Below are 25,618 nucleotides of genomic sequence, written 5' to 3' on the forward strand. Positions count from 1 at the left end.
AAATAACCTGCTGTTCCACAAGGAAGCAGGAAAGCAGGATCGGACGAACCGAAGATCACCAGCATTCTAAATCCCTTCTGGAAGCATGTTCGCAGGACCCTCTGATCCCCGAACCCCTTCCGTGTGTGTGTTTGATTGCCCGAGCTGCCGCAGCACCCGGGCAGCCCAGACAATGGGATGGGAGGAAGGGGAAATGAAGGCTCGAGACTCGAGACGTGCGATTAGAGGCGGGAAATGTGCGGCAGTTACAGAAGAAGACGACATCCCGTATTCAAGCCCATGAATGGGTGAGCGCACTGTCGGCGAGATTGAGGCTGCAAAGGCATCTGCACCTCTCAAACGGGAACGGCAAGATATTCCGAGGAGGAGGCTGATCGAGCAGCAAATAATAAATCAACTACTACCATACTATGTAGTAACGGCAAGAAGCCAGGGGTCTCGCAATTTGCCCGGATAGATGCAACGCTTAGGTCGATGAATCCTGCACTGCCTGGTTGTTGATCTGACCGTCTAAACAAAAGATGCAGGGATCAGCCGTCAGTCGGCCCGGGCAAGAGCGAACCCATCCCATGAATTCAATCCCAAGTAGTCGTCACGTGATGAGGCGTGATTCGGACGGGAGGTCTCGTCCTGCGCGGTGGGACGGATCTTTCCGAATTGCCGAGACACGTCGACAGGGGTCTGTGGCGCGTCGGGATGTCCTCGAGTACCTATTGACGCAGCCAGCATTTTGGCGCGAGCCGTGTGACCACGTCGAAATTGTTGTTACCGCCCTATATTCCAATGGCAAGGCTCGCCCGGGTCTTCTTGACAGGAGAACAATGGCCAGCTGGTTAGAAAGGGGCCGTCCAGCTATTTTTGAGGCATTAGCAACCGTATGCGACCAGATCGACAATGACCTCCAAGCCGGTGGGTATTCTAGTTGCTAAAGGGGCAGATATTCGCTAACACGGCTATGTGGTAGAGTTGGAGGAGAGAGACCGTCGACAGCATACACTCCTCACAGACGAAGTTGCAACACTGCGCTCTCGTATCACCACTGTGGACCGCTTGGAACGAGAGAACCGGTCCCTAAAGGTCGAGCTGCTCGAATTTCGTGGCAAACACCAAAAAGGGGTCCTCGGCTTCGATGGCAACTCAAGAGCGCCATTGGGAGAAATATCCCCAAACAAAGCTGCCTCATCATGCAAGAGGCAAGAATACTCTGGATTTGAGCACGCCAAATCCGGTCCGACCGTTACCATACTCGAAAATGATTATGCCAAACTCAAGGCCAAATACGCTGCGGCCAGGAAAACCATCGACGACCTCACGGCCCTCGCCCGGAAGTTTCGCGATGAGCGGGACGGTTGGCTCAAGTACGCAGAGGCTCTTGAGGCCAAGGTCAAGAAGCTGGAAAAAAAGAATGGTGACTCGTCAAAACCCAAGCCACAGCTCCCTATTACCGACGTCTCGGGTTCCGCAAGACCAGATGAGGGACTGGTGGTAGCGGAGGAACCCCTCCCTCAGATGGCAGCTCCCGATCCTTTGGCAAAGTCGCATACAAATTCGAGCTTCCATTCGGAACCTAGGACTAGCGTCTCCTTTTCAGGACGGGATCGTCTGTCCTCGGAACTGCCGTTGTCCCCTCGACGAGCTCTATCCACGCCAGTCGATATACCATCAATTGGAGCCCCCATCAGCGCTGGACGACACTCAAGCTCGACGGAGGGTGAAAGTACATACGTGACACAGGACACAGTCCTGCTCTCTCACCTGCCCCGAAACGCTTCCCTTTCCGGCGACGTTGTAATCAAGGACGAGCCGTCTTCAGATGGACCGATAATCGTCTCGGAGAGGAGCGTGCGCAAGAGGATGCGGGATGATGCTGCCAGCGAGGCACCTACGGCTCGCAGGGTCAAGAGCGAACACACCAGCTCAGACCCAGTGTTCATGCGAGAGTCACGCGGCTTCTCCCCGCAGGAGAGTATCGACCTAGACAATGGACAAGATCCGATGACTACTCCCAAAAAGCGACGAGGTCAGTGTGGCGATGATCCCGCCCCAGCTGACGACTTCGAAGAAGATGATATCGAAGGAATTACCTTGGTAGAGGCTTGCCATCCTGGGCCTGGCGAGCTATCAAGTCTTCAAACCCATCTCAGGACGCCTGTAGAGCCGCAACGGGCTCCCGTCACGGCCGCTCGATCATCTGCTCTCGCTCCATCCACTTACAGGCCAATCATCTCAAGGCAGGACACAATTCGCAAACCCGCGATGAGCCACAGCTTGCGACTCAATAATGGGGTTGATGAATTGGCAGAGTCTGATGATACTCCTTTTTGCCAGAACGGGCAGCGGAACTCGATAGAGGTTCCGAATCAAGCTGTGGCCTCAACAGGCCGACTTGACACGCTCTTGAACAGACCATCGGTAGAGGGCGATGCGGTTCGATTACGACCAAGCCGCCAGATACGTAAAACGCCTTATGCTGACCCGTTCGATATCATCGTGCCAACGAGGGAGCTGCCGTTCGGGAAAGGGGATAGAAGAAATGCGAGCCGGACACCAAAAACAACAGCGAACATGGATCGAAATCAGGAAAATCCAAAGTCGGTGTCTCGGCTCCGCATGAGCGAGACATCCGCCTCAAAGCCACCCAGTGCCTCAAGGCCATCCGGTGCTCCTCCACTCCGCCTCCAACCCCTGGCGAGTCTCCGGCTTGACGATTTCAAGATCAATCCCAAATTCAATGATGGCCAGAACTATGCGTTCTCCGAGGTCGTGCGTAACAAGTCCGACCGCGCTGAACTCCCTGGCTGCACTGATCCCCAGTGTTGTGGCAAGCACTTCAGAGCTATGGCCCAAGCCGAGCTTGAGGCGGTCGGGCCATCTCTGGTCCATCGAGCAGCGGATATCACGTTGCTCGAAGACTATCTCGGCGAGCAGGCCTACAGGCTCGGCCTCATGAATCGACTCGAGAAGGAGGAACTGTGGCTGGAGGCCAAGACGAGGGAGCTCGCCAACAAGCATGGAAAGCATAGGCACAGATTTTCGCGGAGACAGTCGCCGCCGGGTTTCTGGAACACGGATTTCCCGAGTACGCAAGAGATGCAGAAGGAGAGGGAGGAGGGTGATAAGAGAGAAAAGCGACTCGTTGAAGAGAGGTGGAGGGAGGCGATGCGGAGCGGAGGAAGGTGGCTTTTCAGGGACGAGCGATGACCACCGGTAGCAGACTTGCTGTGTAGCCCATTATATAGGATGATGGATTATGGGATAACATACTCTCTGTGACCAGAGAGCAGAGAGCATTCTGTCCATTATGATGACAAGTAACTACCTAGGTAGGCGCGGTGTCAGGCATGGCAATGTAGGTATTTCAAACCTATCAAGCACCAAGCTATGGACCTAGGTAGGCCTGTATCTTTCATGGCCTACGCTAGGTCTCACCTTTGTAGACATGCAACTCAATTTCGCCTGTCAGATGAGTGGAATTCATTGTTGCTTTATGAATTGCATTGTCTGGCTTATTAATGGAACCGGGTTTCGATTCAGGACACGTCCAAGGGCGGGTGGTCCGAGCGCCTGCAGATTCGTTGCCTCAATTGCTGCCTCATCTGCTGGTGTTGGTTCAGAAAACATGAACCGGTGAAAATAATCCCGGCCCAAATTTTGTTTTCTCCGAACTGTCAAACGTCCACTTGCATAAAGCCTCGCGAGAACTGTCCTTGTTATTGTTAAGGCGTGGCGCTTCTCCCTCAAACGCCCAATATTTGGCTGATTTCTTTGCCAACCTTTTGGTCTCTGCCCTGGCGTGTTTTTTTTTCGCATTCGCATCAAGAGATCAACCGGTCAGCCAGTTATCAAGAAACAGCGCGTGGCCTTGCGACAGCCCAAAAGCCGAAGCCACATCCAAGCTTGCGCCTCTTTCTACACCCACGCGCGCCTGGAGACCTTTGCCCAGGCTCAACAGGACCCTGATAGAGACCAGCACCGGTCTTCAATCTCCGAGTTCCGATCGCGGTGGCCATCACAGAAAGTGATTAGCCACCGCAATTCAACAATCCCCAGGCCGGCATGATGAACAACCGTGGGCATCTGCCGGCTGGGCAAGCCGTGCAGGGAGGACTGGATATGGGCCCTGGCCCCGGAGGAGGGCCGCGCCGTGGGGGACGACCACAGTCCTACCACCAGGCCCATTATCACCACCAGCATATCAGCCACCAGCCCGTGCATCACAACTCATATGTGAACCAGTATGGCGCGCCTTCATACTACAGCATTCCTGCGCAGTACCAGAATGGCAGCATGGGTTCGCCCAACTTCTACGGCTACCCACCCGTGCCTTACTCTAGGTCGCCTACCTCGGCGCAGGTGCAGCACTATGGTCCAATGGTCTCTCCCTACTCGAGGCCTCCTCAACACTCGCCCGTAGTGTCGGCACCATACCACATCCCTCCACACGCGCCCATCCCGCTTCCGCCTCATACCCCTTCTTCCACACACTCTGTCCATGCCATTCCTCCTCCCATGACGCCCCCGACGCCGCAACTGAGGGAAGTGCCTCAAGTACTACCAACTCAACCTCTACAGCTGTCGCAACTCGTGGCCTTCCAGGGACAAATACCAATTCAGCCTGTAGCGCAGGTGGAACCGCCAATCCAACCTCAGGAGCAACCTGGGCCTCACCCCCAAGGTGACTCACCGCCCAAGGTGTCTCCTCGCACCGAATCATTCAGGCCACCCGTAAGTGACTCGTCCCCCGAGTCTTTCCCAGTCGCACACAAGTTATTAACAATACTTCGTCTACCCAGCTTCCCTGGCTATCGAGACCAGACTTGCCGTTTCCCGCACGGGCCGCAAGATCTAGAAGGCGAAGGAGAGCACCGGAAACTGGGGCCCCGAACGTCGAGCTGCCTATTAGAGAGCACGGGGCCATAGCCGAGCACACCGAAGCTCAGACTCTGGCGGGACCACCAGCAAGGACGGCCTCGGCACCCAAACAGACCGCTGTCACTGTCGCAGGATCATCTATTGTGGACGCCCCCGCGCCTCGGCCCGAGACTCCATCAACACAAGAACCTCCTTCAGATTCCGCAGCATCTACCTCACCGACGACTCCTATCTCTGTCCAGCCCTCGCAAACTACTACATCTGCAGCAACACCGACGAATCCCGCGAAACCCGCATCTCGAGCGGCCGTCCCAGCTCTGCCGGTGCTCCCAATTTTGCCCAAGGCCAGCCCTAAAGATGCCAGGTCGGGTGGTTCCACCGTCGAAAAGGCACCTGGGGACGAGTCACAAGCGTCCGGTGCGGCCCCTAATGACAAGGCCGATTCTGCCGCAACTCCAGCAAACGATGTGAATGCTGGTGGGCCTTCGGGGGAGGACGCCCAGCCTGCACCTGAACCTGCCCCAGTCAAGGCTGCTCCTAAGCTTTGGACCGGGTTATTCGCCAAGCCGTCGCCTTCCTCAGGCGCTGTTGCCACCCAAGCCGGGGGCCATAACAATATGAATGGCGGGATCACGACCGATGGGTCTGGTGCTGCAGACGGGATCTCGGGCTTCTCAAAGTCGAATGCCAGCTCGCTAGTTGAGGCGCTTCAGGCATATGAGGTCGGGGGTGCGGATAAGCTTTCGTTCCTTGAGCCAAGGGGCCTCATTAATACGGGGAATATGTGTTATATGAACTCGGTGAGCATGGTTCATTCGTCGCCGCAAGATCCGTCGGCACACAACTAACGCTCGGGCAGGTCTTGCAAGTTCTTCTCTTCTGCATTCCCTTCTACGACTGCTTGGATCAAGTCTCCAAGAGGGCCGCTTACAGCTTCAAGAGCGAGACGCCTTTGCTGGATGCCATGTGAGTGAAGTTCTATTCCTAGGCCCTATTCTGGGTTCCAAGTTGCTCTCAATGCTAATACTGTGGCAAGGATCATGTTCATGCGCGAGATCAAGGTGATCGACTCTGCAGCTTCTGTAGAACAGTTACGAAGACGGCTGAAGAGCGAGGAACTGGAACAATATGGCGAACCTTTTACTCCAGAGTTTGTGTACGAAGCGATACGGACGCTCCCGCGCTTCGCAAGCATGAGGGTGAGTGATCCCTTGAGATGAAGAGAGTTGGTTGGCAGCCTGGCTAACACCGTTTTGATACAGCGTGGTCATCAGCAAGATGCCGAAGAATTTCTCGGCTTCCTCCTTGAAGGTCTCCACGACGAATGTGCGCAGGTAATGCGAGCTGCTCTTGCTCCTAATGATTCCACCCTCGTCTTGAATTCCTCCCAGCCCACGCCCACCCAATCGGTGTCATCGAAATCGCACGATGCCGCCGAGTCAAGTGATGTGTGGCTGGAGGTCGGGCCTCGGCAACGACCTGCCATTACCCGCTCCTCGGGCTATTCCAACATTGCGTCTCCCGTCACCAAGATCTTTGGCGGTCAGCTCCGCTCCGAGCTCCGGGTTCCTGGGCTGAAGAATTCGGTGACCCTTGAGCCATACCAGCCGCTTCAGCTGGATATCGGCGCTCCCGAAGTCCGCAACATCGTTGACGCGCTTAAGGGGCTGACACGCTCGGAGACCCTCCACGGTGACTTCAACTCGCCTCACGGGAAGGGAGCCACGGCCACCAAGCAGGTCTTTATCGAGTCCCTTCCTCCGGTCCTCATTCTCCACCTGAAGCGATTCCAGTTCGACTCTGAGGGGAATGGCACCGTGAAGATTTGGAAGAAGGTCGGATATCCCCTGGAGCTTGAAATCCCTCGCGATGTCTTGTCCCGCCAGAAGCGGAATGCGATTCTGGCCGAGGGATCCGGCCTCCCCAAGTACAGACTCAGCGCTGTAGTCTATCACCATGGAAAGAATGCCAGCGGCGGGCATTACACCGTCGATGTTCGGCGGCAGGACGGCCTCGAATGGATCCGCATCGACGACACGGTGATCCGCCGTGTTCGGTCCGAGGATGTTGCCGAGGGCGGCTCCGAGGAGAAGGTCAACAAGGCCGCACAACAGCAACAGCCGCAACAAGACATTCGAAAGGATGGACCAGGATCGGCAGCCCCAGCCAGCAACCGTTTCGTCGGCATCAACGAGGAAGATGCGGGAGACGAGGAGGGATGGAACCAGGTCAGCGGCGCTGTTAACGGCAGTAAGAAATGGAGCTCGGTCGTGAACAGTGGATCATCGTCACGAAGCGCCACTCCCAAGGGCAAGCCGGTCAGGGATAATATCAAGGACAACAAGGTTGCATACTTGTTGTTCTACCAACGGATCTGAACGGTCTCCCATGCCCAGCAAGTCTGGCGGTGGCCTTGCACGAAGCTGGGGAATCCAAACACCCTCTCGGACGATGGGATGGCGGACGAAGTAATGGATGGCTCGAAACCTGGCTGGGCCTGATTGAAATTGTTGGGAGTGGGAGCATTCGTGGCTCTGACAAGCGTGAAGGATGCAGCCCCCAACCCACCCCCCCTCCCCCCCCGACCTTTGGGACGGTCAATGATACACTTGCGGTGGGTTACAGGCCGTTTCAATCACAGGCTAGAGCGGATGTGAAGTATGAGTGGGCCAACCGAGTTGGGCCAAGCGTGGAATGAGGCACCATCTTTGATGCAAGGAAAGCCGGGCATATTTTATGTTTATGTCCTAGCAAGCTTGGAAGAAGTCACCCTATATCTCCTCTGCCTAAAAGTTAAAGAGACATGGAGAGATTTTGCATCTCTGGTTCTCCTGTTTGCTGACTGGGGAAATATGTGAGGATTGAGTTGTAAAGGTCTGGCGGAGAGATACTCTGGGGTAATGATGTAGCGCAGTGTAAAATTAATAGATTATTATTATCGCCTTGTTGAGCCAGTCTGTTCTGTGTTGATTTACCGGTGAATCTGTATAAAATGTTGTCAGATGTTGGCTGTATTTTTCATTTGTGACCCATTCACTTGGACCCCTTTCACAAACGGACGGGATGTTGCAGGTTAGCGGCATATTCCGAAGTCGCGAAACTTTAGCACCACCAAAAAAAAGAACCGCGTCTTGCGTCCAGCAGAGCCTCAGAGAGCTTGGAGCTCCACAACGAGAAAGAAATCCACAGCCGGGCAACCACCACCAGATTCCACATTCAATCCATTCTGGCTAGACCCTGTGCTAATCGTCGCCGTTTGGGAATGAAATATGTGATTGAATAGTAGGAATTCATCGATTTCCCAGGCAACAAACTACATACCTACCAACCTCACTGCCTGCCCTTTATTTTCACACTCCTTCCGCCGCCTTTCCAAACTCCCGAACAACATGTCGAACCGATTCGAGGTCCCCGGCGATTCTTCGCCGCCTTCGGCTCCTTCGACGCCTGATCGAAACTCCCGCGGAAGCTCCACTAGCTACTATTTTGGCGAGAATCCATCCACCACCCCAGCGGGCCCGCCTCCTTCCTCCGCGGCAAGCTTCACACCCGCCGGAGCCCCATCAGCGTCATACCTTGGCAGCTCTATCCTGCGCGGCGTGTCGGACACATCGAAGCCACAGCAACCAAACTTCAGCAGCCTCAATCCCGGCAGCTCATCCAAGAACCTGTTTCCCCAGAGACGGAATGCGCCCCTTGGACGGTCAATCCAAGCACCCAAATCCCACCAGCCCTCGCGCCTGAGCAAGCAAGTCGTTGTGGATGATGAAGATGATGACGATGATGACGAGGTGCTGCCCGACAACCGAGCTGGGACGTTTGGAATGACGTACGACGAGAGCTACGATGATACCTATGACGAGGGAGCCGAGGAAATTGAAGGGAAGGAAGGTGCCGATGAAGGGGGCGACGCCATGGAAGATGACGGGCGCTACGATGTGGAAGAAGACCTGTGGCTAGATATGCAAGAAGATGCGGCGCGCGGGACCACTATGGCCGCCGAGGATTCGGACCTGATGATGTTCACGACACCGGCCGCGAACGAGCGCGTTCGGAGAGAGGCCGAAGACATAGCCCGGGCGTCGGCCATGCAGTCGGTAACTCGGAGACGCGAGTACAAGTTTGCGTCGCTGGCCAAGGATCTCTCCACCCAGATGGGCTACGCCTCCATCACCGAGCCACCAGAGCTTATCCTCCGCATCGAAGCCGAGGTTGCCCGCCTCTACGACGATGGCGTGGGCGAAGCCGACGACGCGCAGAAGCTAGATGATGCCTTGGCGACCGTTGCCGGCCGCGTGGCTTCGGTCTGGAACAACTATGCGAATAAGCTCCCGCAGTCCGACGAGGAGCACGCCGCTGAGATCGGCCCCGGCCCTCGCGCATCGCCGTTCGAGAAGGCTAATTACCTTGCCAACCTGGCTCTCCAGATCCACCACACTCGGCTGGACGATGATGAGAGGTCGGCAGCGGAGCCATTACCCGAGACGCTGTTCCGGTGGCTCTCGGACCACCACGACCTCTATCCCAACCAATTCGAACACATCAACAGGCATAAACCCAGCCCTGCCTGCCACAGCCTCTTCTGGCAGAGCGTCTTCATCGCTCTCTTGCGGGGGAATGTCGGGGAGGCGCGACAGCTCCTGAGCAATGCCGGTTGGGGCCACGTCAGGAGGGGCCACCGCGGAGAATACGCATACACCGGCCAGGCGCTCGATAACGTCGAGCGGGCGGTGCAGGACACGTGCAGCATGCTGGAGAACTGCCCCGGGACGGACGGCAACTGGGAGATATTTGGCAGCGATTGGACGCTCTTCCGCATACGGGCCAGGGGCGCGCTCGAGCAGCTGCGGCGCTTCGCCGAGGGGCGGGACGGCGCGCTCGGAGACTCGACCCTGGCCGACTCGATGCGCGGTCGCCAGTCGGTGGCCGGGCTGGCGAGGAAGGCGGAGAGCAGGGTGCCGTGGGACATCTACGAGAACCTGAACATTGTGTTCGAGATAGTGCTCGGGTCGCAGGACGCGATTCTAGAGGCCGCGCAGGACTGGTGCGAGGCGACCGTCGGCCTGTTTGGCTGGTGGGACGAGGGGAAGAGCAGCGAGAGCCTCCGCTTTTCCCGTTCGCAGAGCCTGATCCTGCCCTCGCACCAGGCTGAGACAGAGAGCTACCTGGACCGCCTCGCCCGGGCATTCCAGACGGCCGTCGAGTCCGACTTCCACTTCAACTCGCTGAATCCCGTCGAGGTTGGCATGGCCTGCGTCTTCGAGGACAACACCAAGGGCCTGGTCGGCCTGCTCCGCGCGTGGTCGCTGCCGATTGCGACCGCCGTCGTGGAGATTGCCTCCCTGGCTGGATGGCTGCCCCCTCACCTGCCTTCGGGATTGTTCGCCATGGGAGATCTCGACATGGACGACCTGGAGGTACTCGGCATGGACCCCGGGAGCCCCGACGAGGTGGACGGCATCAAGGATAACACCCTGATCCAGTACGCCCAGGAGCTGGCAAACTTCAGCGAGATGGCCACGGTCAAGGACAAGTCGGGTGCGTCCAGGAATGGGTGGGAATTGGCCATCAACGTGCTCGGGCGGATGGACTCGCCCGAGAGGTCCGAGGAGATGGTCGCAGAGCTGGTGCAGAACCTCCTGCAGAACCTGGATGTCGAGTCGGGACCGACCGTCGATAAGGTCTGGCGGCTGCTCAACGAGCTCGGCATGATCCCTCTGGCCGAGGAGACCGCAGAGGTGAGCAGATCTTCTATTAACGTCTAACATACATACGCATGAGAAGTCGAGACTAACTAGTTTTCTTAGACATATGGCGAGGTGCTGGCTCGAGACTCGCACCGCTATGGCGAGGCTATGTGGTACTACGCCCTCGCTCACAGGCCGAACAAGGTCCGCGAGGTCATGAACCTGCTCATCTCGTACTCCCTACTCCAATCCACGACATACCCACCCTCGGGCGACCTGGACGACCATCTCCGCAGGCTCCTGACGGAGCGCAACGACACGCTCAAGGAGTTCGCGACGCAGGATCTCGAGGCGGCGGAACTCCTGGGCAAGATGCTCAGCGGGTACGCGTCCCTGCGGCAGTTCTACGAACTCCGGGATGGCGGCGGCGACTCATCATCGGGAGCGGGCGGGGGCAAAGCGAGGGGCGCGCTGGCGTGGCGGCACCAGGCGGCGGCGGCGGCGCTGACGAGCGTCATTGCCAGCTCGGACGACAACATCCGCGGCGGGCTGTACGACCAGACGCGCGACGCCATCGTCAGCGAGGACTTCCTTCTGGCGCTGCTGGGCGAGGCGACCGTGTTCGTCAGCGGGCCGGACCGCGCGTTCAGCCAGGACAGGGACAGGGACTGGCACCGCGATGCGGACCCGCCCGTGGCGGTGGCCATGACGCTCGGGCAGATCGAGGTGCTGCTCAAGGCGGTCGAGGACCTCGAGACGGTCGGCGGCCGCGTGTACGGGGCTTGCGACGAGTTCCTCCGGCTGGTGCTGGCGTCGGAGCCCGGGGTGCTAAAGGGCGCGACGCCGGCGGACCTGCTCAGCAGGGAGGGGACGGCCGGGGGGAGCTTCGTGCTGGCGGGGAGCTCGGTGCTGGCGGGCAGGCTGCAGAGGTCCGTCGCCGGCGGCGGGGCGGCGCTGGGGAGGGCGAGGCAGGCCAGGAGGGGGTGGGACTGGCGCGCTGGGGTGGCGGCTGGGACGACGGGAGAGGAGGTGCTCAAGGGGCTGAGGATGGGGTTGGCTAAGGATCTGGCTAGATTGTGGCTGGAGGAGGCGGATGGGATGGTGTTTTGAGGGGTGGAAGAATGGATGGGGGAGCAGAAGAAACAAGAAAAGAAAAAAAACAGACAAGACAAGAAAGGGGATAGGGGTTAATCGGTTAATCATCTGTACAGAGTAGGTGTCGCCTCGGGAACAACGGTCGGATGAAAAAGGAGAGGAATGCGTTGCGTGATTTGGTAGCCATGTAACTGTAACTCTATACCGCCCCTGATTTGATACCCGGCAATGCTTCCCCATGCCTTGCGTCTTATCTGTGCTCGCCTTCGGTTGATAACTGTCACTACTACTATCACCACGACGACAGCAACAACGACAACAGCACATCATCACCAACCACTACACACCACACCTCACCTCACCTCACCCCATCACTCCAGAAACCCCTTCCCCTCCCGCCCCAGCACCTCCGCCCAGTCCCCTCCCCCCTCCCTCCGAAACTCGGCCACGCCCTCAATGTCGGCGCGCCCAAACGACCGGCCGTGCAGGTGCGGGCAGCCGGGAAGCGAGTCCTCCCACCGCGTGGCGGCGGCGAGGTGCGGGCCCAGGCGCACCTTGATGACCCAGATGGCGGCGTCGCCGGCGAAGAAGAGCCCCGCGGTCACGGGGATCTGCGCGGCCGTGCTGAGGTGGATGAAGCCGTCTCGGGCGTCGAGGTCGGAGGCCGGGTAGGATTCTGGGAGGGGGGAGGGGGGTGGGGAGGGGGTGATTTTGTAAACGTATTTGGGGAGGGGGATTGGGGGGGCCATTGGGTGGGCTTGTTGATGGGTTGATTTGGCCTGCTTGGCTGGGTGTGGGGTAGAAGACAGAGTTGGGAGTTGGGGATGTTGGGTGGGTTGTAATAGTAGGTAGGTATGATGTTGAATTCAGCACATTCAAGACAGATGGGAGTTGCTGACTTTGTACGTGGAGGGTTAGGGTTACCTGTAATACGCCTTCTGACCCCTCCATCACAACGTCTGTTTCTTTACCCCACCAAAGAGACAGTGTTGCCCAACATGGAACCTAGGTTGCTCGGATCAAGTGGCTCAACACATCCAGGTTGCGCACTATTCCTCGTCTGTCTCCTCATTACTCTGAGGCGAGGTGCCCGCTTACCTGGTACCTACCTAGGTACTTTAAGTTGTTGCCGACACTCGACGGCATGGTGACTCAGCAAGGACGAGTCGCAAAGGCTAACCGAAGTCAGATGTTCTGGGCCCGACTGACATGGAAATGTGCTCTGCTTTACCCCGAAGTTCCCGCTCCATATTGCAGACCAGTGGCGACCGGTCCGTCTTTCGACTCTGTTGCCAATTCTAATCTGTTAGGGACCAGTTGGCCCGCATTATCGTTCCTGCTCCTCTTTCATTATCGTTGACTCAAAACCCTTCCGAGACTTAAACGACTTAGGGCCTAGCTGCCGTCCATTATGGACCACATGGCCACCCGTCCTCCCACTCTCCTTTACGTATCAACTTGGTAGATCCGTTCTAGATCTCTACCCTTTTCTCTCACTCCAGTCCACTTTGGCAGTTTTACTGCATAGTAGCTCCGCCTCTCTCGCCCTGATCGTAGCCGCTATATATGTATAGGCTGCGTTGCGGGTTTTCTCACATCTCCACTCCTCATCGATTTATTAGAGTCTCCTTTTCCACTCTCGAGACTCAATCCCCCGAGCTAAGCCAATCACGGCACCGATCGGGTTCTTTAGACTCGACCACTTTTGTTTTCCAACCTCGGAGCTTCTTCGCCTCTGATAGCATCACTACCGGTTTAAGCCACTTTGTAATGGATGCTTATTCCGTCTCGTTTACTGGCTCTTCACGGAATAATTCCTCTCGCCGTATTTACCAAGACCTTAAGACGGTACATTGGCTTAGCATGGGCGTGGGCGAACTGGATCCTAACCAGATCGCACGTTCACTGGGAGTTATGGATGAGACACTTGAGGTAATCTATCCGTTGCTGTCACCAACTGCATTCCCCAAGTTCGGGAAAGCGCCGAGTACCGCCTTGGTTCGCCACCATATGTAACCTACTTACCCAGCTACCCGCAGTCTCAGCCACAGGCCACGGAGTGGAAGCCAGGACATATTGGAGTCATTGGGGCTGGAGTTACAGGCCTGCGTTGCGCGGACATCCTTCTCCACTACGGCTTCGACGTCACCATCTTGGAAGGCAGGAATCGAGTGGGCGGCCGGTTGCACCAGGAGGCGTTGCCAAATGGCCATCTCGTGGATACTGGTCCCAACTGGATCCATGGGACGACTAGTAACACGATCATGGACCTTGCCAGGCTGACAAACACCCCGACTACCACGTGGGAGGATGCCCAATCGTGTGTCTTCGACGAGCATGGCCACCTCCTCCCGCCGAAGGACGGCGAGCGGTGCTCCCAGGTCATGTGGGACATTGTGCAGGCCGCTTTCAAGCACTCGGAGAAGTACTCGGCTGATATCAGCCCGGACGAGAGCTTGCTCGACTTCTTTCAGTCCCTGGTGGTGGAATTCATCCCCGAAACCGAGGATAACCATGAACGGAAGAGGGACCTTGTCTTGCAGATGGCGGAATCCTGGGGGGCGTTCGTCGGTAGCCCCGTAACTCGGCAGAGTCTCAAGTATTTCTGGCTGGAGGAATGTATAGAGGGCGGTATGCACTCCCCCTATACTGCCTCTTCCTCGTCCCGGGCCTGGATGGGAGGGTTGGCATATCCAGGACTAAAGTAGGGCTGATGAGCTGATGATGTGCAGAGAACCTGTTCTGCGCCGGCACATATCAGAAGATCTTGGAAGAGATTGCGCGGCCGGCCATCAAGGGCGCTACCATACACTTTGAGACCATCGTCTCTAAGATTAACGGGAAATCAGTCAATGGCGGCTGCAAGGTCGGAGTCGAGACAGCAGCTGGGAGACACTTTGAGTTTGATGAAGTCGTGCTTACGACTCCGCTTGGGTGGCTGAAGCAACATCTGGATGCTTTTAGCCCGCCTCTGCCGAGCAGACTCGTCGACGCGATCGGCAACATCAGCTATGGATGCCTCGAGAAGGTCGGTCATGACATCCCCTATCCCTGGCTCGCGAAACCCCTGAGCTGAACTGTCACAGGTCTACATCTCGTTCCCAGAAGCGTTCTGGCTCAGGCCAGATGCTGACGGGCGAACAGTCCAAGGCTTCTGCCAGTGGCTCTCACCCAACTATGCCATGGACTCGAATCCCGAACGCTGGACCCACGAGATAGTGGAGCTGGCGTCGCTGACGCCATCCACGTCCCACCCGACGCTCCTCTTCTACACCTACGGGGTCCAGTCGCAGCACATCACCTCGACGGTCCGCTCGCTGGCGACAAAGGAGAAGAGGGACGACTTCCTCTACTCCTTCTTCCGGCCCTACTACTCCCGCCTCCCGCACTTCTCGGAGGGCGACCCCCGATGCCGGCCGACGGGCTGCCTCGCGACGGACTGGCTGCACGACGACCTCGCGGGCAACGGCAGCTACGGCAACTTCCAGGTCGGCCTGCGGGAGGGCGACGGCGACATCCGCGCCATGCGCGAGGGGGTGCCGGCCGAGGGCGTCTGGCTGGCCGGCGAGCACACGGCACCCTTTGTGGCGCTCGGGACCGTGACGGGGGCCTACTGGAGCGGCGAGTCGGTCGGCCGGAGGATAGCGGGGGTGCATGGGAGAGGCGGGGACAAGGCGTTGTTCATTTAGTTATTTAAGGTAGGTGTTGTTGGCTTTTCCCAGCAGTCACTTTGAGATTATCCAGAGGCATAGATGAGCGTCTGAATGCAACTTACTAGCATGATACTTCTGTACTATTATTACCTTCCTAGTAGAAGCTCTTGTCTGAAAAGAGGCGTCTGGGTACCTAGGTACGAAGGTACGTGTGTATGGTCCAGGTGTGCACCTATGGCAGCCCAGGCGGGCAAGGTAGGCTGTCTCAGAGTGGGGCCCTTTGCAGTTTAGGTTCCCTAGCTGCCCGCATTTACACTAGGTTCCGGCATTGCTATCGATAAGCCGCCGCCCTGGTGTCAAATGATTGGGGAACGGTGACTCCATAATACTGCGTAACTCGTCACGAGTCGGCCTGGCCAAACAGGTCGGTGCACTGCTTTACACGCCCCCTTCAAGGCAGCCCAAGTGCTGGCACCCATACGATTTCCCTTTTCTTGCGACTTTCAACTACTCCATAACCCCATAACGTCCCATCTCGGGTTGTTGAACTTGCTGAACAACAGGCAGCTTTCCTTGATCCAGTGTTAGCACGCCATGCCGTCCCAGCCATGACCTTCCACCCCGCACCCAGCGAAGGATAGATAACCTACCGGGTGGTTCATCGCCCATCCCTCGGACCTCCTTGTCTCCTGCCTAACCAGCTACAACCAACCACCAAGATGGCCACTTTCTTCCAGTCCTTCCGCAGCTCGGCGATGCCCAAGCGCCTGCTCCGGTATGCGCTATCGCGGCTGGAACTCTTGGACGCCGACGCGCTGGACTTGGAGCACCTCGACTTCGCCCTCGGTCGGAATACCGTCCTCGAGTTTCGTGATGTCGGAATCAAGCTCCAGGTGCGCCCCTGACTCCTCCTTACTGTTAGCGTTTCTTGACCTAGGCTGACCCAGTAACCATGAAATAGAAGCTCGAGAGACTCCTCAAACTGCCCCCGGCCTTTACACTACAGAAGGCAAAAGTCCTCCTACTCCGCGTGACGGTTCCTATGGACTTCTACACGAGTCCTATCACCGTCGAGGTTGACGGCGTCGACGTTCGGCTGAAGGTCTCGTCAAAGGAGCACCGCGAGGACCGTCCTAGGAGGAGGGGCAAAAGAAAAGAGGATTCCGACGTGTTACCGACCGCTGCCGATCTGGCGCAATCATTCCTACAAGGGCAGGAATCGGCGGAGAAGAAGGAGCTGGAGGAGGCGCTGGCTGCTGAAACTCAAGAGATGGGGTCATCCATGACTATAAGTGACGCCGGAAGCGACGAGGATCTTGGCTACGGCACCGGACAGGCGCTGTCCTTGCCCGCCTTCCTTACCGACTTCCTTCAAGGCGTCGTCGACAGGACTCAGATCTGTATTCGAGGAGTCACCTTCCAACTCGATGTTGAGCTTCCGGTGGATCTGAATACGACGACTCCTGATTTGGTCACCTTCCAGCTAGCGTTGGAAGGCATCAACGTGGAAGGCGTCACGACTCCAACTTTGGAGGGGGATGGAACTCCCAAGATTGTTCCCAAAGAGGGGAAGCGGCACATCACGTTGGACAACATCAGAGCGTTCCTGATATCCGAAGCAAACGTCTTCTCGACTCTGGCAAGATCTCCGTCGGTGGCTTCGTCTCTCGCTTCACAGTCTCCGGTTCTTACGGAACACCAATCGCCCCTTTCTCGCCACTCTAATGCTCCGGACATGACTGCAAGCGAGCATCTAATGTCCTTCTCCGACGAACTCGCTCGGGATAGCGAAGACGCTTTCAATATCCCTTACGATTTTGGGACTGATCCCGACGAGATGGATCCCCAGGAACCTGCTTCGTCTGTCTCTACACCGCGGGCATCGATATACCAAGACTTTACTGCGCGGCGAGAGGGGCTTCTTGCCCAATCAGAGATTATGGAGCCGGGGTTGGCCCCCTGGGGCACCTTCTCACGCGACGCACAATCAGAACCCTATCTTCAATCCCTTGGAAGCGATCTATTGGATCCTAGAGTGGCTTCCCCAGAGCCCTTGTCTGGGTCCGAGTCTACAAGTTCCGGTGTCGGTTCTCAACCACCGGAAGACCTGACCAAATCTCACCTCTACAGCCACGAGGATGCCGAGAGCATGTATATGAGCGCGTTCTCTCAGGCAGAGTCCAGCCGTCTAAGAAGTGCTATGCCTGGTGCATGGGATGAAGAAGACAGGCCGAGTCCCGAAACGTCCCCACAGCCCAAACGCGCTGCCACACCCAATGTGCAGCGAACCCCTTCCCCGGTGCGCCCCGAAGAAGAGATTGCCGCAGCTGAGGTGCGAGAGCAAGAATCAAAGACGAAAAGGGGCGCAGCAGCAGAGGAGGTAGTCCCCGGGGATGTAGCTACGCCAGATGAAACCACGGCATCGGATACAGAGAGCGAGACACCAGAGGTAGAACCTCAGGATGACGTTCCTACACCCCGCGGACCTACTCGCCTGGTGAAGGAGATTCTGTCCCTGGCATCTATCTCGATATATGTGCCTTCCAATCACAAGCATTTGCAAGTACCACCTTCAGTACTCGACAAGTCGGTCTCTCCACACCTGCCTGGCGCGTTCTCGGTTCACTCTGAAGCGCCGACAAGCCCCAATATCCACCCTCAAGTCGTTACCGAAGAAAGACAACCGGAGGATAAGGCTCTCGAGATCGTTCTGGCACCGATGGAAGTTCGATTCGACGCCTCCATCGGGTTCCTCTTGGCGATGGTGGTATCCAAGCTGCTCGAAGCCGTGAGGGGACAGCCCGATGCTCGCGCGGCCGACGCGGAAGGCAAGACACCTGGCGCCGGCTCACCATTCCCCGAGATCAAGATAATGGCTGAGCATATATCCCTGCTTTTCCTTGAGAAGCTTTCTGGGGTTGCCGATACTGCAGAGAGGATCTTCTCGACGCCGACAGTTGACTTCAGTCACGATATACTCCTCAAGTCCGGGCTCCAGAATCTAAGCGCAACAATGTCGGCATCCGGGCAGCAGACGGAGAGGGTGGTAAACATTGAGAAATTCACGTTCGGGTACGCCAATGATGATATCCTCTCGTTTGATCGGCGAATCCAGATGTTCGAATCGGTCATGAACACGTTCCCTTCTGCAGGGAACGACATATCCGTCAAGATATCGCAGTCTCCCGATGATGTAAGATGCAACATCGATACCCTGCCGCTGCATGTGAAGCTAGATCTCCAGAGACTGGATGAGACATTCAGCTGGTTTGGCGGACTGAGTAGCTTTTTGAGCATGGGCTCCTCAATGACATCAAACGCTTCACGAGGCACCAGGAGCCCTGTAAAGGTTGCCCCGAAACCCCGAGGCGTCCGATTCGAGGCTCCTGTTCGGCCCGATGACCAGTCTGCGGCAAAGGAAAACAAAGTTGCCATGAGAATCAACGGCTTCCGGCTGGATCTCGTTGGCAAGGAATGCAGCGTCGCCTTGGACACCAGTGCTCTCAAGCTTGTCAGCCGGGAAGAGGCCATCGGAGTCCATTTCAGCAGGATCAGGCTCTCCGGTCCGTACCTCAGGCACGCTCGTGGAGAGCCCCCGATCGTTACAGACATTCTGGGTACCAGACTCGAGTTTATCGGTGTGGCGCAAAATGCGGACCTCGAGAGGCTACTTGAACTCATCACGCCTTCGAAGGTCAAGTTTGACGAGAGCGATGACGAAATCATGGTCGATACTCTGCTAAGGCAGCGGAGAAAGGGCCCAGTTCTGCGACTTACCCTCGACAAGGTGAACGTCCAGGTCGGAAAGTTGCACCAACTCGGCTGTCTGCCAAACCTGGGAGAAGAAATTGCAAAGCTTGCAACCGTGGCCAAGTATCTTCCCGAAGACGATAGGCCTGGCCTCTTAACGCTGGCCCTCGTCAAGGACTTTGGTTTCACGTTGGACGTTGGGGGCAGATTTGGCGTCGTCCACATCTCCATGAAAGACCTTGATCTTGCTCACATCACGATACCGTCGTTGGTCGCTGTGGCTGTCAGCGAGGTCACCGTTAACCGAAATAAGATCGAGGAGTTGGTGGCAACCTCGAAGGTCCAGACACCGGGAATCTCGCAGAGGCCGCCGGTCTTGATGATGAGAATCATTGACGATATGGAGCCTGTCCTCAAGGTCAAGATGATTGGCCTCATCGTCGAGTACCGTGTCCCTGCAGTCATGGATATCCTGGGGCTGGCCGCAGATGCTACCCCCCAAGACTTCGAGGCGAGCCTCGCAGCATCGGTAGTCAACCTGGGGGAGCAGGCACACACTGCTCTGAAAGGCAAGCAACCAGAGCTAGTCCCTATTTCGGATCAGGCCAAGACGTCGTCGTCGGCGAAACCCATGACCGTCGAGATGGCTTTCCGAGACTGCTTGGTTGGCCTCAACCCACTCGGGCTGACTTCCAAACTTGTGCTTGCCCTCACTGATGCACACGTGGATGTCGCACCTTCGAGGAACAACAATGTCACGATAGTCGGAGACCTGAGAAAGTCGTCGGTCCTTCTCATCGACGACATTACGGCTCTGGACGAAAAGGACGGCGCGGTCACATCGCGGAGGCGCCCATCGGCTGCTTCGTCGCCTCTAATAGTCGACCTCTGTTCCAAGGGCTTCGTCGACATTTGCCAGATCTCCTCGGCGAAGGCGACGGCGCGGGTCACGAAGAGCGATGAGGGGTTTCAGCACCTCGATATTGACTTGCGGGATGATCTCCTTGTCCTCGAGACCTGCGCGGACTCGACGCAGACCCTCATTACTCTGGTCAACGCTCTGAAGCCACCGACTCCGCCGAGCAAGGAGATTAGATACAAGACATCGGTGGTCCCGGTCCAAGACTTGCTGGCGTCTCTGACTGCAGACGCGTTCGGCAGAGCAGAAGGTGACTACGACTTCGACTATGACTTCGCCGTGCCGCCAGAGTTCGATGGCGAAACCGGAAGCGAGGAAGACTTCTACGGAGAAGGTTCAGGGCAGCTGGAATTCGATCCCAGGTACTACGAGGATGGCGACGTGCAGGAGCAGTTGTTCGATGTTGCCGGACAGTCCATGATCTCGGACCTGACAACGGCCCAGGATACCAAAGATGGGGTCCTGCTCACCAGCTTGAGCACCAGCGACGTCGCCGATGACAGCAGTGACGAGCTCGTGGTCCAGGAGAACTATTTCGGAACGGCGTCGGTCATCGAAGGCACAGCACACAGGTGGAATTCATCCAGGAACACCTATGACCAGTCAAACGACGGGAAGGTGCTCAAGAGCCCACTGAGAGTCTGTGTCAGAGATGTACACATCATCTGGAACCTTTTTGATGGATACGACTGGGTCCGCACTCGTGATGTCATCACGAAGGCCGTTCAGGAGGTCGAGACGAAAGCCTACGAGCAGAAGGCCCGCACGGAACGGGGAGGCGCCTTTGAACAGGACTTTGACGAGCAAGAGACAGTGATCGGCGATTTCCTCTTCAATTCCATTTACATCGGAATCCCGGCGAACCGCGACCCCAGGGAACTGGCCCAGGCTATCAATCAGGAGCTGAATGACAACGCCACGGAGACGGAGTCGGTTGCGACGACGGCGTTTACTGCGACTCACAGCCGGCCGGGCGCCAATCGTTCGAGGTCCAAAAAACTAAGACTAAACAGGAGTAGGCGTCACAAGATCACTTTCGAGCTCAAGGGGGTGAACGTGGATCTCGTCACTTTCCCGCCGGGATCTGGAGAGACTCAGAGCTCCATCGATGTCCGCGTCAAGGACTTGGACGTCTTCGATCATGTGCCAACTTCGACGTGGAAGAAGTTTGCCATGTATGACCAAGACGCTGGCGAGCGAGAGATGGGGGTTAGCATGGTCCATCTCGAGATTCTCAATGTCCGGCCGATGCCGCAACTCCCCACGACCGAGATCGTCCTCAAGGCGACAGTATTACCACTCCGGCTGCATGTTGATCAAGACGCGCTCGACTTCATAACACGCTTCTTCGAGTTCAAGGACGACGCGGCTCCCGTGCACGCCTCGCCAAGCGATATACCCTTCATCCAGCGCGCCGAGGTCAACTCCATCCCCGTCAAGCTCGACTTCAAGCCAAAGCGGGTCGACTACGCGGGCCTGCGCTCCGGCCACACGACCGAGTTTATGAACTTCCTCATCCTCGACAACGCGCGCATGGTCCTGCGCCACACGATCATCTACGGCGCCTCCGGTTTCGACCGGCTCGGGAAGACCCTGAACGACATCTGGATGCCCGACATCAAGCGCACGCAGCTCCCCGGCATCCTGGCCGGGTTGGCGCCCGTCCGGTCGCTCGTCAACGTCGGCAGCGGCATCAGGGACCTTGTCGAGATCCCGATCAGGGAGTACAAGAAGGACGGAAGGATAGTCCGGAGCATCGGCAAGGGGGCGGCGGCGTTTGCACGGACCACGGGGACGGAGATGGTCAAGCTCGGGGCGAAACTCGCCGTGGGCACGCAGTACGCCCTCCAGGGGGCCGAAGGGCTGCTGGTCAAGGACCCGCACCACCACGGAGGGCAAGGGGGCTCGGCAGCCGGGGCGGCGGCGGCGGCGGCGGGGGCGGGCTGGGAAGACGACGAGTACGCGGACGGGGAGGAGGAGGAGAGGAAGCAGATCAGCCTCTACGCGGACCAGCCGACGGGGATGATGCAGGGGCTCCGGGGCGCGTACTCGAGTCTGACCAGGGACCTGTACATGGCCCGGGACGCCGTCATCGCGGTGCCCGGCGAGGTGATGGAGAGCCAGAGCGCGCAGGGGGCCGCCAAGGCGGTGCTGAGGAGGGCGCCGACCATCATCTTTAGGCCGGCCATCGGGGCCACAAAGGCGATCGGGCAGACGCTGCTCGGCGCGACGAACTCGCTGGACCCCGAGAATAGGAGGAGGGTGGACGCGGTAAGTTTGGCTCTGTCCCCTATTTTATATACCTGGCTCGCCTTTTTGGTGCAGCTTGTTTTGGCGGGACGATGTGCTGATTTGGGTTTACAGAAATACAAGAAGCATTAAATTGAAAACGCAGAAGACAGCATTTCTGGCGCAGAGGAAGGGGGAGAGACAAGGATATTCGAGGGGATATACCCATCTACCTATTACACATGACAGACAACGATTTGTTGGTCAGCCTCTCGAGGGCTGGAATATGGTTGGACTCGCACAGCGCATCTTTTTATTTTTATTTTTCTCTCCGATCTTTTTCTTTCCGTCCTGTACAGAAGATGCGACGACTTCGACGAGACGAGACTATCAACCATGACGACCTTTGCATCTAGACTGGCGTAGGCGGCAAGGGAATTGTTGATAGATCATGATGCGGGGGAAGATTGTCACCTTTCAAACCCTGTTTCCCTTCGCGGGCGGGGAGTTTGCTCTTGAATACGTATACATACATACCTAGGTTAGATGCTAGTTTGTCTAAGAACATGTAATGTGAGAAGAGAGCTTCAATCCATATGCCTGATTCTCTTGGGAGGATGGCTAGTTTACCTAGAGATGGCCTTGGGTTAGAGATGCGATGTTAGAGAAGCGATAAGTTGCCGCCTTGGTAGTTGCAACCAGACATAGAATTCCAGGTTCATTCTAACGTGATCGATCCAAGTCGGTTTTGGCGACATGTGGTGTGGGTGGGGAACACATGATGGATTATCCAATATTCAGATGGCCTGACTTCTGACACGGGAGTCGCCCGCCTGGCCTCTGGTCCCTCTGATTCCAAGTTCCCAAACTGGTGACCATAATTTGCGGCTTTTCCTTTACAAAAGACGCAGTGCAACTGGAAGCATATCTGGAAAAAGTAACAGCTCTTTTCCCCTGCAAGCAATAGGCACAAAGCTCTTACAGGTATGTCCCCACCCCATTCCTGCCTTGCACATATGCACGTCACTGCGGAGAGCTTCAGCCAATAAGACGCGTCTAGGCGCGTCACAGGCTCCCCATATCGCACCTTCCCACCACCCCATCCTCACCTGGCTTTTGACCTTACCCCAGGCAGCCTATGATGGAGATCAATTGAGAACCATACCCATCTATCTAACCTTTCATCCATCTTCAATACAGATCAGTCTTCATCGCATATCTACCTACTCTTCCCAATTACCACCTCCAAAAGCTCCCAACCAGCAACCTCGACAATCACATCACCCCACTCTCACCAAAAACCGCATCCGACTCCTCCTCCCTCCCCCAAATGGCAGACGAAACCCCTCCCCCGACCGGCATCGCCACGCCGACCATGGCGACGGGGACGTCGACGCCGGCGGGCCTGGAGCTGGACGCGACGCAGCGCGAGGCGAGCCTGCGCGTGTCGCTGGCGGACCTGACGGCGCGGGCAGGCGCGCAGTACGCGCACCGCGACTACGAGGGCGCCGCCGAGGCGTACGCGCGCGCCGCAGAGATGCAGGCCGAGATGAACGGCGAGACGAGTCCCGAGAATGCCGAGATCCTCTTCCTGTACGGCCGCGCGCTGTTCAGGGTCGGGCAGGCCAAGAGCGACGTTTTGGGCGGGAGGGCGCCGGCGGCGCCGGCGGGTGGCGGGGAGGCGGAGGGGGAGAAGAAGAAGGGGAAGGGCGTGAAGAAGAGTCAGAAGCAGAGGCAGAAGAAGGGTGGTGATGATGCTGGGCCGGCGGCTGATGCTGCTGCACCTGCCACGGAGGCAACTGCCGAGGCGGATAGGGTTGCTGAGGAGGCTGTGGGTATCATTGCTAGTGAGGCGGATGGTGCAAAGAAGACGGACGAGTCGACGGAGAATAAGGCGCTGTTCCAGTTTACCGGGGATGAGAACTTTGACGATTCGGATGAGGAGGTTTGTATACACCCTTTCCCCCGGCTTCTTTACTCTCTTGTCTTTTTTATTATCCCCCCCTTCCTTTAAACTATTATTATTGAGGACAGGTTGGATGCTAACTTGGCTGGGATAGGGTGCCGAGGAAGATGCTGAAGGCGACGAGGAAGAGGACGATGACTTGGCGGTGGCTTTCGAGATCCTGGACCTCGCCCGCGTGCTCTTTACGAAACGATTGGAGGCAAACCAATCAGAAAAGGAAGATGGCAAAGGCAAGGAGGTGGAGACGTCAGACGGCGACTCCCCCATTGTCAAGCATATCAAGGAGCGGTTGGCCGATACGCACGATCTGTTGGCCGAGATCTCCTTGGAGAACGAGAGGTGTCTAAAGACCGCTGTCAGCTAGCGTAGCGCAATACGCTGACAGGTTTGTAGATACCCCAACGCCATCACGGACTCGCGCGCCTCCCTCAAGTACAAGCAGGAGCTCTACTCGGAGGACTCGGAGGTCATCGCAGAGGCTCACTTCAAGCTGTCCCTCGCCCTCGAATTCGCGTCCGTCACGACATCCTCCGAAGAGGACACCGATAAGTCCGGGCCGAAGCCGGTCGACCAGGACCTGCGCGACGAGGCGGCCAAGGAACTCGAGGCCGCCATTGCAAGCACGAAGCTCAAGCTGCAGAACAAGGAGGTCGAGCTCGCCACCCTCCATTCGCCAGAGGACAACGATGCCACCAGGAAGCAGATTGCCGAGGTTAAGGACATCATCGCGGACATGGAGCAGAGAGTAAGTTGTCTTGGATGCTCGCCCACTTGTCATAACCATTTGGCTCAAGCTTACCGTCCGCCCTTCCCTTTGAAATAGCTCGTCGACCTCCAGAAGCCCCCCATCGACGTGAACGCGGCCCTCTACGGCGCGGCCGGCAACGCCATGGGCGGCATCCTCGGCGCGGCGCTGGGCGAGTCGGCGGCGCAGACCGAGTCGCGCATCGAGGAGGCCAAGAAGACGGCCACGGACCTGACGGGCCTCGTCCGGAAGAAGGCCAAGGACGAGCAGCCCAAGCCCAAGACCGACGAGGCCGAGAAGGCTAACGGCCACGGGACCAACGGCAGCGGCGTCGGGAAGCGCAAGGCGGAGGAGCCTGTCGAGGGCACGCCCGAGGCCGAGTCGAAGAAGGCGAAGGTGGAGGAGGCTGTGGAGGCGTGAAGAGGCTTCTCTTCAATTTGCCCCTTTTTTACTCTCGGTTTCCTTGCTCGTTTGGTGTTTTCTGCATCGGATAGGGTGCCTTTTTTGCCGAAATGGGCGCTGCGTCGTGGCCCAAGGTCGAGGTCGGGGGTGCTAAATAGGTGAAAAAAAACCTCTCACTCGGGGCTGGGATGGTAAAACTGGACAACAAGTTGGGAGGAGCGACCCCCCGTTTTGTACGATATGCATCTCCGCGCGTTTGCTTCTTCCGCTCAATAATGGGGAGCAAGGTGGGATTGTTTG

General features: G+C 57.3%; 7 protein-coding genes across 7 annotated transcripts; 6 read left to right on the forward strand and 1 right to left on the reverse strand.

Moving 5' to 3' along the window:
* The first annotated feature begins 676 nt into the window (after window positions 1-676).
* On the forward strand, window positions 677-3,523 carry QBC33DRAFT_525888 (SAE2-domain-containing protein). The gene is made up of 2 exons (XM_060426857.1): window positions 677-909; window positions 965-3,523. Exons 1-2 carry the CDS (start codon window positions 822-824, stop codon window positions 3,199-3,201), a joined length of 2,325 nt encoding a protein of 774 aa, XP_060287039.1. The 5' UTR covers window positions 677-821; the 3' UTR covers window positions 3,202-3,523.
* Window positions 3,524-3,936: 413 nt separating this feature from the next.
* Window positions 3,937-7,391, forward strand: QBC33DRAFT_218439 (cysteine proteinase). Its single transcript, XM_060422753.1, has 5 exons — window positions 3,937-4,725; window positions 4,794-5,672; window positions 5,732-5,838; window positions 5,909-6,071; window positions 6,135-7,391. The coding sequence occupies exons 1-5, from the start codon at window positions 4,057-4,059 to the stop codon at window positions 7,248-7,250; spliced, it is 2,934 nt and encodes a 977-aa protein (XP_060287040.1). The 5' UTR covers window positions 3,937-4,056; the 3' UTR covers window positions 7,251-7,391.
* Window positions 7,392-7,986: 595 nt separating this feature from the next.
* On the forward strand, window positions 7,987-11,888 carry QBC33DRAFT_218457 (uncharacterized protein). Its single transcript, XM_060422754.1, has 2 exons — window positions 7,987-10,610; window positions 10,680-11,888. The coding sequence occupies exons 1-2, from the start codon at window positions 8,262-8,264 to the stop codon at window positions 11,667-11,669; spliced, it is 3,339 nt and encodes a 1,112-aa protein (XP_060287041.1). The 5' UTR covers window positions 7,987-8,261; the 3' UTR covers window positions 11,670-11,888.
* A 137-nt stretch (window positions 11,889-12,025) lies between these two features.
* QBC33DRAFT_555333 (uncharacterized protein) lies at window positions 12,026-12,403 on the reverse strand (the record flags this gene model as incomplete). Its single annotated transcript, XM_060429626.1, has 1 exon — window positions 12,026-12,403. The coding sequence occupies one exon, from the start codon at window positions 12,401-12,403 to the stop codon at window positions 12,026-12,028; it is 378 nt and encodes a 125-aa protein (XP_060287042.1).
* A 1,021-nt stretch (window positions 12,404-13,424) lies between these two features.
* Window positions 13,425-15,531, forward strand: QBC33DRAFT_597293 (FAD/NAD(P)-binding domain-containing protein; the record flags this gene model as incomplete). The annotated part of the gene is made up of 4 exons (XM_060431921.1): window positions 13,425-13,586; window positions 13,700-14,285; window positions 14,387-14,682; window positions 14,741-15,531. 4 exons carry the CDS (start codon window positions 13,425-13,427, stop codon window positions 15,341-15,343), a joined length of 1,647 nt encoding a protein of 548 aa, XP_060287043.1. The 3' UTR covers window positions 15,344-15,531.
* Window positions 15,532-15,930: 399 nt separating this feature from the next.
* On the forward strand, window positions 15,931-22,400 carry QBC33DRAFT_218505 (uncharacterized protein). Its single transcript, XM_060422756.1, has 2 exons — window positions 15,931-16,200; window positions 16,269-22,400. Exons 1-2 carry the CDS (start codon window positions 16,027-16,029, stop codon window positions 22,356-22,358), a joined length of 6,264 nt encoding a protein of 2,087 aa, XP_060287044.1. The 5' UTR covers window positions 15,931-16,026; the 3' UTR covers window positions 22,359-22,400.
* A 1,022-nt stretch (window positions 22,401-23,422) lies between these two features.
* QBC33DRAFT_218492 (putative histone h1-binding protein) lies at window positions 23,423-25,532 on the forward strand. Its single transcript, XM_060422755.1, has 4 exons — window positions 23,423-24,150; window positions 24,266-24,510; window positions 24,565-24,916; window positions 24,995-25,532. Exons 1-4 carry the CDS (start codon window positions 23,536-23,538, stop codon window positions 25,334-25,336), a joined length of 1,554 nt encoding a protein of 517 aa, XP_060287045.1. The 5' UTR covers window positions 23,423-23,535; the 3' UTR covers window positions 25,337-25,532.
* The last annotated feature ends 86 nt before the right edge of the window (window positions 25,533-25,618 follow it).

The sequence above is a fragment of the Phialemonium atrogriseum genome (genome assembly GCF_030411735.1).
Source record: "Phialemonium atrogriseum strain 8032-3 unplaced genomic scaffold QBC33scaffold_3, whole genome shotgun sequence".
Lineage (NCBI taxonomy): Eukaryota > Fungi > Ascomycota > Sordariomycetes > Cephalothecales > Cephalothecaceae > Phialemonium > Phialemonium atrogriseum.